General features: G+C 46.8%; 1 protein-coding gene across 1 annotated transcript in view; it reads left to right on the plus strand.

The window, feature by feature from the left end:
* Nucleotides 1–12,714, plus strand: part of ABCC10 (ATP binding cassette subfamily C member 10) — a 609,641-nt gene that overhangs the window by 42,160 nt on the left and 554,767 nt on the right. The window contains 3 exon segments of the mRNA XM_069608805.1: nucleotides 6,844–7,040; nucleotides 9,704–10,961; nucleotides 10,963–11,085. Of these exon segments, the coding sequence (XP_069464906.1) occupies nucleotides 6,880–7,040; nucleotides 9,704–10,961; nucleotides 10,963–11,085 (1,542 nt within the window). The 5' untranslated portion in view covers nucleotides 6,844–6,879.

The raw sequence follows: 12,714 nt of genomic DNA on the forward strand, positions 1-12,714 counted from the left end.
CCTATAAGATTTCTGAAGATTCCACCCTTCAGAAAACTTGCAAATGTGTTGAAAAAAGAGGAGAGGGGCGCACTCCAGTTCCCTGCACAGTAAACCTTCTCAGCCACAGGTGTTCTCCTCCGACCGGTTTCTGTGCCAATACACGTCATCAGGGAGGCTGTCTTAACTTGCAGCTCACAGCAAGTGCAGGTGTTAACACTTAGTGATAATTCTGCTGCAAGGACTTCTGGTAGCTGTAGTCATCAGGTTTGCAAGGAACAGACTCACACCCAATCCCATAAATGGGGAAAGGGGGGGAGTAGCCTACAGTGAGGCACTCCAAAGTTGGGCATAAATTACCCCGGTGCAGCACCCTATAAGATTTCTGAAGATTCCACCCTTCAGAAAACTTGCAAATGTGTTGAAAAAAGAGGAGAGGGGCGCACTCCAGTTCCCTGCACAGTAAACCTTCTCAGCCACAGGTGTTCTCCTCTGCCCGGTTTCTGTGCCAATACACGTCATCAGGGAGGCTGTCTTAACTTGCAGCTCACAGCAAGTGCAGGTGTTAACACTTAGTGATAATTCTGCTGCAAGGACTTCTGGTAGCTGTAGTCATCAGGTTTGCAAGGAACAGACTCACACCCAATCCCATAAATGGGGAAAGGGGGGGAGTAGCCTACAGTGAGGCACTCCAAAGTTGGGCATAAATTACCCCGGTGCAGCACCCTATAAGATTTCTGAAGATTCCACCCTTCAGAAAACTTGCAAATGTGTTGAAAAAAGAGGAGAGGGGCGCACTCCAGTTCCCTGCACAGTAAACCTTCTCAGCCACAGGTGTTCTCCTCCGACCGGTTTCTGTGCCAATACACGTCATCAGGGAGGCTGTCTTAACTTGCAGCTCACAGCAAGTGCAGGTGTTAACACTTAGTGATAATTCTGCTGCAAGGACTTCTGGTAGCTGTAGTCATCAGGTTTGCAAGGAACAGACTCACACCCAATCCCATAAATGGGGAAAGGGGGGGAGTAGCCTACAGTGAGGCACTCCAAAGTTGGGCATAAATTACCCCGGTGCAGCACCCTATAAGATTTCTGAAGATTCCACCCTTCAGAAAACTTGCAAATGTGTTGAAAAAAGAGGAGAGGGGCGCACTCCAGTTCCCTGCACAGTAAACCTTCTCAGCCACAGGTGTTCTCCTCCGACCGGTTTCTGTGCCAATACACGTCATCAGGGAGGCTGTCTTAACTTGCAGCTCACAGCAAGTGCAGGTGTTAACACTTAGTGATAATTCTGCTGCAAGGACTTCTGGTAGCTGTAGTCATCAGGTTTGCAAGGAACAGACTCACACCCAATCCCATAAATGGGGAAAGGGGGGGAGTAGCCTACAGTGAGGCACTCCAAAGTTGGGCATAAATTACCCCGGTGCAGCACCCTATAAGATTTCTGAAGATTCCACCCTTCAGAAAACTTGCAAATGTGTTGAAAAAAGAGGAGAGGGGCGCACTCCAGTTCCCTGCACAGTAAACCTTCTCAGCCACAGGTGTTCTCCTCCGACCGGTTTCTGTGCCAATACACGTCATCAGGGAGGCTGTCTTAACTTGCAGCTCACAGCAAGTGCAGGTGTTAACACTTAGTGATAATTCTGCTGCAAGGACTTCTGGTAGCTGTAGTCATCAGGTTTGCAAGGAACAGACTCACACCCAATCCCATAAATGGGGAAAGGGGGGGAGTAGCCTACAGTGAGGCACTCCAAAGTTGGGCATAAATTACCCCGGTGCAGCACCCTATAAGATTTCTGAAGATTCCACCCTTCAGAAAACTTGCAAATGTGTTGAAAAAAGAGGAGAGGGGCGCACTCCAGTTCCCTGCACAGTAAACCTTCTCAGCCACAGGTGTTCTCCTCCGACCGGTTTCTGTGCCAATACACGTCATCAGGGAGGCTGTCTTAACTTGCAGCTCACAGCAAGTGCAGGTGTTAACACTTAGTGATAATTCTGCTGCAAGGACTTCTGGTAGCTGTAGTCATCAGGTTTGCAAGGAACAGACTCACACCCAATCCCATAAATGGGGAAAGGGGGGGGAGTAGCCTACAGTGAGGCACTCCAAAGTTGGGCATAAATTACCCCGGTGCAGCACCCTATAAGATTTCTGAAGATTCCACCCTTCAGAAAACTTGCAAATGTGTTGAAAAAAGAGGAGAGGGGCGCACTCCAGTTCCCTGCACAGTAAACCTTCTCAGCCACAGGTGTTCTCCTCCGACCGGTTTCTGTGCCAATACACGTCATCAGGGAGGCTGTCTTAACTTGCAGCTCACAGCAAGTGCAGGTGTTAACACTTAGTGATAATTCTGCTGCAAGGACTTCTGGTAGCTGTAGTCATCAGGTTTGCAAGGAACAGACTCACACCCAATCCCATAAATGGGGAAAGGGGGGGAGTAGCCTACAGTGAGGCACTCCAAAGTTGGGCATAAATTACCCCGGTGCAGCACCCTATAAGATTTCTGAAGATTCCACCCTTTCCCCATTTATGGGATTGGGTGTGAGTCTGTTCCTTGCAAACCTGATGACTACAGCTACCAGAAGTCCTTGCAGCAGAATTATCACTAAGTGTTAACACCTGCACTTGCTGTGATCTGCAAGTTAAGACAGCCTCCCTGATGACGTGTATTGGCACAGAAACCGGTCGGAGGAGAACACCTGTGGCTGAGAAGGTTTACTGTGCAGGGAACTGGAGTGCGCCCCTCTCCTCTTTTTTCTATATATATATATATATATATATATATACCTTAAACTCGAGAGCTTCTTCTAGTAAGGGTAGAATGCTCTGAAATCAGTGTGGAAGTATCGATTCCTGTGGCACTTCGGGCAAAGAACAACCTTTAGCATGTGAAAAGCCAGGTCATTTGGCCCAGAACTCTCTTCACCAGGGCCTTCAGCAGAAGGCAGCTGTAAACGTCTGAACCCCAAAAACGTCAGCAAAAAGGGCCATCTCTGTGCAAGTTGAAAGCCAGCAGAGGGACCGAGTGTTTGCCGGTCTTGTACCTGCTGATTTACGTAGAGTCAGGGAGAGGTTGGCTCATTACAGGGGTCTGCAACCTGCGGCTCTGCAGATATTTTGGACTCAGTCCCATGAATAATCACCACTGACTAGGCTGAATAAGGATGATGGGAGTTGTTGTCTAAAGATGTCTCAACCGCAAGTCCTCTGGGATCTGTCATCCAGGGGGCCAGGACATGGCCATCGCTATTGGATTCAGTTCCTGGGGATGGACCAGTACGGAAGGATCACCTGGATGGGGGGTGTTCGGGGAGTGAAGGGTTGAGATGCGGTGTCCCCTTCCTTATGACATCTTTTCCCCATCCTGTCCAGTAGGATATTTAGAAGCTCTATTCCCTCCCCTTTTTCACATGAACACTTTCTCACACCGTGAGCGACAACGGTCTAATACCAGAGCCGTTTACCTGACCTGTCCCAACACAAGGGTCAGCCAGAGTCAAGAAATTGCAGACAACTGCACACACCTTGGTACTATTTCCCTTCCCCACTGGGATAAAATGCAGAGCACAAGAGCACACTTGGAGCAAGGCCAAACGCACGAGGTAGCAGCTATTCCAGGACGGCAGTTCAAACGGAGGAGAAAGGCGGCGAGACCAGAAAGGACGTCAAGGAGGGAGTTTCCCTTGCCCTTTACAACACAGACCTGCAAAGCCTCTGACAAAAGAAACATAAAAGCTTGAATCACAGCTGGTAATGGTGTGACGGATGTCAGTCGTACATGGAACCCTCCCACACCGATAGCCAGAGTGGGGAGACGTGATTGCCATTGTGGTACTATTTTTGACTCCAGCGGTAAAAAGAAGCGCCAGCGAGTTCAGCACAGCTGGTGAGTCGGAAGAACCTGATAGTGGGCCAGACTGTATTAGACTCAAGGTTGCAGTGGCAACATTAAGAATATTCATATACAAAGGGTTTTTGTGAACAAAGAGACTGTACTGAAACTCCAAGTACCAAGAGGCCATAGGGAAGGCCGACGGGAGGTGTCAAAGTGGTCATACAAGGGTGGAGCCAAACCCCTTGTACAATCGAAAGTCCTTGACACGTTGCAGAAGTTTTGTAAATAATGAAATTGTGAACCTGACTGAGGGAATTGTGAAACGGGTGTTTGCGCCTGGCTGAGGGGAACACTGTGCGAACTGTGATCTGTGAAACCTGCACTGGCCATAGGCTAACAGAATGACACAGCAAGACGAGATCACCCTCGGAAGTCTCTGTTTAAATTGGCAAGTGCTTTAATAGGTTGACGCTGAAGAAAGAATCGGAGCCCGGCTGAGGGGAATCCAAGTGTGAAGGTTAACAGAAGGAAAGGTTTGTTTTGTTTTGGCATATCGGGCCCTCTGAAGCAAGAGACTTGGCATGAGAAGAGACTTGGGCTCAGAAGGCCCTGATATAAAGAAAAGGAACTGTAAGCTTGTGCCAGAAGCTCGGGAGTTTGCTGTGCTCAAGAGTCCCACATTGTCCCGTGCTAAAAACATGGGCAACAGAGACCTCGGCCATAACATCCTGACTTATCATTTTGTGAACACTTCTTTCTTTCTTGTGAACATTATCCCACGCTTTTGTAGCATAGCGGTAAGGATTGGCAATAGGTTTTCTTAGTATAGGCCCTTTTTATTTGACTAGACTCCACTAGGACTGTATTATTATTATTTGATGGTCGTAGCTTGCTCCCATCTTAGATTTGGGGTAGATTAGGCATTTTCCTCACCCATTTTACAGTTTAATAAACACCTTTGAACTGTGTCTTACTTTGATGCCATGCCTTCCTTACAACACACAGGGACACAGACTAAAGGCCCATTCTGCTTTTCCGTGGTGCCTCACAATCGCCTTGTGTTGGGGAGCTCCTTAATGGGCAAACTTGATGGAGTAGCATTCTAGCTCTGCGAGATTGCTTAAATATTGCAGCTTTGGAATACTATGGCTGTGCCACAGACGCTTTTTGGTTCAAGTCGTGGAACAGGACAAGGAGTGCAGCATATGCTTATGTACACTTTACATACACACATAAAAGGATTTTGCATTTGACACCCTCAAAGTTTGGAGTAAAGTATTTGTAAGATTTTGGTGATCTTGTAATAGAGACTGTTTCTGAGTGCATGCTGCAAAGATTTTAGATGGTTAATAATTGAGGGCAGAATCAAGATGAGGGCGCCTTCAAAGAATGCAAGACCAAGGTGATGGCTGGAAGGAGATGTTTAGGAATGTGCGTCAGGGACCATAAATATCACACAAGTTAAATTAATACATTTTGAGAATTAACCGAACTTTGAGGAGCTCTCCGCCAAAATGCAGCTCTACGAAACTCAGTGAGATGATTCAGTGGAGGTCTGACACAACGTTGCACCCACTAGAGCACCTCGGACCCTGAAGTGCTTAGAGATGCCACTTCTGGAGCAACCGTGAGGGTGCAGAAGGGGTAATTCCTTTCTCTCTCTCACGATACTCATTCAGCATCAACTCCAATGGGAACCTGATGAGGAACCCTAGTTGAGAACCTCAGCAGAAATCCACACTTTTGGGGGGGGCGCCAGATATTATGTGAATGTTGAGTTATGATGGGGCACCCTTGTCAAACATTATGTGGATGGAGGGCAATTCAACCCCAAGTAGCCCAGATTGTCCTGATACAATTACGTAGGTATAGGATTGTTATAGAGCTGCAAAACTCACACCCTGATTGGCAGAAATTGAGTGAGCACTTATGGGGCTGTGGAGCCCTCACCATCTGAAATCATCCTCCAGCAGCTAGATCCTGGCACAGTGCAGTAAGGGCTGAACCCTTGCCACTGATACGAAATAACGACGCTACATCACTCCCAGCACTCCGTAACCTTGGAAACATGCAGCCTTCATGAGCCAATCCCCAAGCGGACCCTCTTTTCAGTTGCCTCCCCCAGTGGCTGATAGACATGCAAACTAGCAGAACGTTGTTGTGGCATTTTGGGGCTCCCTCCCTCAATGGGGGAGGGAGGGAACCCAAGGAACTGTCAAAAAGGTAAATGTTCGGATCCTCTCTCCTATTTCATACCAGAAGCCAGTTGCTCTTGAAAGGCTAAGCCACCTTCTCCCCCAAGCTTCCAAGCTGTCATACCCAACTATCAAATCTGCACTCTTGTCACTCATTTCCTCTTAACAGTGGGTCCTCCCCCTTTACATGATGCCAGGACAGCACACTGTCCCCTGAGGCGAAGAATCTCTCACCGTAGTCTAGGCAGGCCTTCCAATTAAACCCTAGCAATGTCCTGCCCAGGTCCAGGAAGTTGGGGAAATTTACCCTCTGTCACGCAGCACACATCTCCTGAGGTAAAATATGAAGTGACCTGGGGGTTCGACCCACAAATGGAAATGTTTGTCTTGCCCTTTGCAGACCTGGATATGAACCTGATTTTGTAAGTAGTACTAGTTCAAGCTCTAGTACCCATCAATGCTGTGTACCTTTAAGAGAACCGATCCAGCATATGTTTAATGCACACTGACGGGGGTTACCTTTGAAAATACCTCTCCTATGACAGAGATCCACTTGTGGCCTATTTCATCATAGCTTCTCATTGCTTTATAAATACTTTTGTTTGACTTGTGTAGACTAAAAGCATTCTTGTCAGAATAGAAGACACGTGAAAGGTCACTGCTGAACAACACTTACTGTAATAAACCTTTTCTTCACAGTTAATAAGTAACAGACTGTCAATACAACATTTTAATAGCTGGAGCTTAGTTGTAGCTCTGGTGTACAGGACGGGTGTGATTGCTCATCTGTGCCCCGATTCCCTCCCCTTCTGGTCACATTTCTTTTCCTTGGTTTGCAGGTTCTCGCTCTGTGGCGCTGTCCTTGATGACACAAGATGGACCGTCTCCTGCCTGAACTTTGTGGGTCCAGCCCCTCCGACCCACTTCCAGTCTGGGATCATGGCAGCATCGGGCAGTGCTTCAATCAGCTGGTCCTGAATGCACTCCCCCACCTTCTTCTGGCTCTGACCAGTGCTTGCTATGTGGGCACTCCTAGGTAGGTAAGCCTCCGGTTGAGAAACCCATTTTCATGTGTCCACACGTCTGACAGGCACTCAATAGACCAAACTCCTTCTAGCATTTGTACCCACAGGCATCATCAAAACATGCCTAACAGAGCAAGGCTTGAAATCAAGATTGGGTAAGCAGGAGCTAAATGCAGCTCCCGGGTATTCAGCATTAACCAGTGACCAGGAGCTACAACTGGGGAACACGGAGGTAGAACATAGCAAATCTAACAAATATAGCATTGTATCCATTATTTGTGACCCCCCCTATGCTTAAAATGTCGTATAGATGTGTCCTAATGTATATTTATAAATTGTCCTAAATGCACAGAGTTAAATTTACATAGGTGTGTTTGCCCCTTGCACACTTCCATCCTTACTCCATCCATTCTCCTATACCTGCCCGCGCTACCCACCACCCTTCCCTCCAATTCACTCCTGGTGCCGTATTTACATAAAAAAAAAGAAAATATAATAAATACTCGATATTAACATCTTGTCTAGCCACACCGATCACACTGCAAGCCATTCCTATAGCAGGGACCAGCAGCCTCCAGATGTTTTGGACTACAATTCCCATCAGCTCTAGCTGACCTTCCCTATAGACTGTACCACTGTCACTGGTCTAAACCTTATTTATATAACCAGGTTCTGATGTCCCTACAACCCGCAAAGATTAGGGAGTCAGTCCTGTTAATCAACTGTATTGCCTGTGAAACTAAAATGCTTCCTATTGCACAGTTGCCTTGCATAAAAACACCCTTTTATTACTTCATACTCTGCATGTCGGTTCTATCCACAAGACACATTGTGTGGCGCTCCTAATAAACCACGGTACATACCAGTTATCAATTGCTGTCCCGTTCTGCTTCTTTTATCAGAAGCTCAAATGGGTGGTTGCATTAGTGGCGTGCTCCATATTTAAACCTTCATTTGGTCATTGCCGGTTTGGTCATCTCATTTTCGATATATTATGTTTGTTTGGGGTTATGGGTGTGTAAGATGCGTGACTGAGGGGTAGGAAAGCAACGTGGAGATACCCCATAACTGAAAAAAAGAGGGATAGCCCAAGGTCTCTCAAAATGACTCAATCAAACCTACAACAACCAATTGAAGGTCATTTTAAACCCGTAGATCCATTTGTATCCATATTATTTGGATGGGCACAAGATGTTTTATGCTGGTTCAAGTGGCAAAGTGCCTCTATCTAGTGCCACACATTCACATGAAAAGAGATGCATCTGTTGCATGGAAGCCTCGGTGCAAGCTGAAACCCAGCCAGTCATCTTTGAGATGCAAGGGCAACAGAGAACACTGATCTGTGACCAACTGTTCCAGAGAGAAATGGTAGTGCGTCCAAGATGATGGCCTGAACTTTTATGAACTCCCCTCCAGCAGAGCAGAATGTTTGGGATGAGGAGGAGCCCCAAACCATTGAGCGCAGTTCATTGGACTCCCCACCAATGGGGGAGATTCTGCGAAGAGATGGAAGAGGTGACACAGTGGTGGTAGCTGTTGAAGCTTGAAGAAGAAAAGGTCGAGTGAGCGCTATGAACAGGAAGTGCCCTGACTTTGGTTGGGCTTCACCCAAGTGGCAGACGGCACCAGAGAACCCAGGATGTTGGGTGTAGGTGGGAGCAGAGCTCAGCCTTCCATCTAGGAGACAGCAATCAGACCCTCCAGGATTTTGCGGCATGAAATGGCAAATTTTGCGGCACAAACCTTTATTTATTGCAGCATTTTTGCAGGACATTTTGTATTAACTGGAGGGTGTAAGATTGCCACATTGCAGGAAATAGGCAGAGTGCAAGGCTACAAGAGAGCCAGGGTATCATTATTATGCATCTTTTGTATTAATTTAATAGGAAGAGACCCAGATGTCTCTGACTTGGCAGAACAGTGTTTGATTTGGCTACATTTCTGGTTTAATGTTCATGCCTATTTAATAGTATTAACTAAATTGATCATTATCAATTGTAATGCTGAAAATATTCCCCTTCTATGTTCTCCAATCCCCCAAACACCCACACACCTCTCTCACCAACACGGTCATCAATTTGTTTATTTTCTAATAAACCAATTTTATCACATTGTTCCATAAATCAACGTTCCTCAAAATAGCTTTATCTTGAGACATATCTTCAATACATTATTCAACATCCCTGTTCTCACAATCAGCCTTTCTCCCCCTGGTAGCCCTTACTCCCATCATTTGCCATCCCCCAATCCTGCCTTGTTCCAATCCCTGTGTGTCTCGCATAAGACCCTCATTTGCATCATATCTTCTGATTTTTCCTCTGTGCCCCTCTGTTCCTGTCATCTGTGAGGTTTTGAAAAAATCCTCACTGTTGACATATCGAAGTCAGGACAACAGAAAGCCAGAATGTGAGTGTCTTTCCTCTTGTTGGAAGCTGGAATCTCTCTGTTTCTCACATTGGCACCATTTCTCTGTTCTCCATTTCCGGCCACTCCATCCTACCTGTCTCTCTAACTCTCTAGTCGTTTGTTGACTTTCTTATTGGCTGATTGTCTCTATTACTGCTGTCAGTCACCCTCCCTCTCTTTGCTGCCCTTCATTCACCACTGCTTAATTTATCAACTAACTCTGCCCGATTTTCTCAGTTAACCGCCATTCTTTTCTATTGTTTTTTAGATTTCCCACCTCTGAAGATCTACTGAGCTCTGCTTGGAAGTGCCGGATCATAACGTCTTTCTTGTTTGCTGTACTCTCTGTTGCCGACATCATCCTGACCTGTGTCTTTCTGCATCGGGGCACAATCGCCTTGGAAGTGTTAGTTGGTGGCATTGCCACACTGGCCTGGATCACTCATGGTGTGGCCCTCCTCAAACTTTACAGGTCAGCCTACCGCATCTCCAGAGGCCCCTTGGCACTGGCAGCCCTGGTCCTCCTTCCTGTGCCGGCACTGGTCATAACACTGATGTGGTACAGCAAGAATGGTTTGGCATCCAGTCCACTGGAACCTGGACCCATTTCAAAACTCATCATCATAGGCCTCCAGCTGACAACCGTGGCAGCCTATCTGCTTGCGTTCCTTGCTCCCATCCCCAATCATCAAGGTTTTGGCTCCATCAATGACCCCTCGGAACGCACTCCTCTTCTCATTGATTCAGCGGCTCTCGTGCCCGACTTGGGTTTGTTTGGAGAAGATGGCGAGAGCTGGTTCTCGCGCTTTTTCTATTTCTGGTTGAACCCGTTAATGAAGCGGGGTTATCAAAAGAAGCTGAATCGACCCCAAGATGTTTACCACTTGCCACGCCGTCTCCGAACTGTAACCATCAGAGACCACTTCAATGCCTGCTGGCAGGCAAAGGCGGCTCTCTCAAAGCAAGGGCCTAGCAGTGTCATAGAGGATAGAGGATTGGGGGATGATTTCCCAACAGCTACTGATGATGTCATGTGTACTGTTTCCAGTCCAACAGGTTACCACAAGGAAGTACGTCTTCTTTCTGTACTAAACGCAACCTTTGGTGTCCGGTACTATTCTCTTGGGCTGCTTAGACTCGCTAGTGGCTTGCTTGGATTTGCTGGCCCACTCCTCCTCAACTTGCTGGTGAACTTTATGGAGACACGCCAAGAACCACTGAGCCACGGGATCCTTTATGCTTTTGGGCTCTTCATCAGCTCTTTCGTGGGTGCCGTTCTTCGCAACCAGTTCACATATGAGATAAACAAGGTGATGCTAATGGTGCGAGCGGCTGTGGTCTCTGCCATCTACCGCAAAGCCCTGCGTGTGAACGGCACAACCCTGTCCCATTTCTCCACTGGAGAGATTGTGAACTTCATGAGCACTGACACAGACCGGCTCATCAACTTCTGCCCAAGTTTCCACGAGCTCTGGAGTCTTCCTGTTCAGTTTGCTGTGACCCTTTACCTCCTGTATGTGCAGGTTAGGGGTGGCATTTCTTGGTGGATTAGGGATTGCCTTACTGCTTGTGCCCATCAACAAGTACATTGCAAACCGGATAATGGCAAACAACAAAGAAATGCTGGCACACAAGGACTCCAGGGTGAAGGTAAGGAGGTGACTGTAAGTGAATGTTTGGAGACTTGGGAACAGGGCTCCAGGGTGACAAGAAGCTCCACTAATAGAACTTTTGAGTACAGTAAAAATGTGATTCAGGAACAGAAATCCAGCAGGAAAAAAAGATTATACGGACTTCAGAGGGAAGTTAGTAGGGTGTTTTTTCACAGGATTCAAGGGTGAAGGCGAGAATGGAGATTGGATTAGAGTCCTGGGTGACTGGATGTGGCAGGTTAGCAGAAGATTTTGGAAGGACTCTAGGGCAAACCTAAGATGAAGATTCTTGAACAAGACCCAAGGGTGAATGTTAGAAGAATAATTTAGAGTACAGATTAAGATGAGATTTTGGAATAAATACTCTTAGGTATGGGTCAGAAGATCCAGAAATAGAATTCTAGAGTGGAAGTTGGAAGATCTTCGTTTCCATCTCTTCTGATCTTTCTTTTACTTTCTCTGTTATTCTTTTTTCTGCCCAATTCAACAAGTGGTGACATAGACGTGGTGAGTGTGGTAACAAAAGTGACATCCTTGCATTATACTGTCTAGGTAGGACCACAACCTGCTCCGTCAGCCAGAGCTAACAGAATGTTGGGACTTGGGGGATGGGGTGTAAATAAGATACAAGGAACACAGTGACTGTGTTGCATAATGCATGGAAAATCACAGGAGGTTTATGAAAAGTCAAATGCATAAGAACTACATAAAACCACCTTTTACTTAAGAGTAGACCTAATCCATAAAACAAATCAGTGTATAACTTGATCTTTCATTGCTGGGACGAGGCTGTCCTGGGATAGTCTCACCTTACTCCACTTCTCCCCTTGCCGCCAGTACAACCCTGCCAACAGTGAGTTCAGTTACCCTCTTTGCTGGACAATATACTGGCCGTCCTTTGACTTTCTGACAGGAGCCCCTTTCTCTTAACCCAATCCCGTTTGACATCCACTTTTATGACAGTATGGTGCACACTACTTCGAATACCCTCTGCATATCCACGTCTAGTCCAATTCTCCCGTCCAATCACACTGGATTGAGTTTTGTGGTGGGCTGACCATCTGTGCATCATTGCAAAATGTGCTAAGCCAGTTGCTCAGTTGGGACTGGTGAGTTGCGCAAAAGTGGCCTCCTCCAAAACCCAGCTCCAATTCAGATTCCTCACTTTAGCAAAATAAATGGCACCCTTCAGGAAGCGATTTGCCCTCGTCACCAGTCCACTAGCTGATGGATGATATAGTGTGGGGCGTCTGAGCAGAACTACACACCTATCAGTCATTATGGTCCCCAGCAAACCCACACTAATGAATCATGTGAGGAAGTCTGAGACCGTGCCGGTGTTGACATGACCAGTGGCTTATATTAACTTCTGTCACAGATGGCACAAATACACTCTGCTTGTCTGACGGACAGGTCAAGGGTCTTCATTACAATCTTTGTGGGGCTTATGGCCATACCGCACTCTCTCGCCTTCCCACGAACCTCCTCCCTAAGTCGGGCATCCTTAACCCCTAGTTAGTTCTACTTATTGTTGACCCCTAATGTCTAATAGTTGCTTTATACTGAAGGTGATCTACCTGAAAGCACAGGCTCACTAAATCCCTCCAGGAACGTCCTACCTTTCCCC

This window comes from Ambystoma mexicanum, chromosome 4q (assembly GCF_040938575.1).
Source record: "Ambystoma mexicanum isolate Mex_15411 chromosome 4q, UKY_AmexF1_1, whole genome shotgun sequence".
NCBI lineage: Eukaryota > Metazoa > Chordata > Amphibia > Caudata > Ambystomatidae > Ambystoma > Ambystoma mexicanum.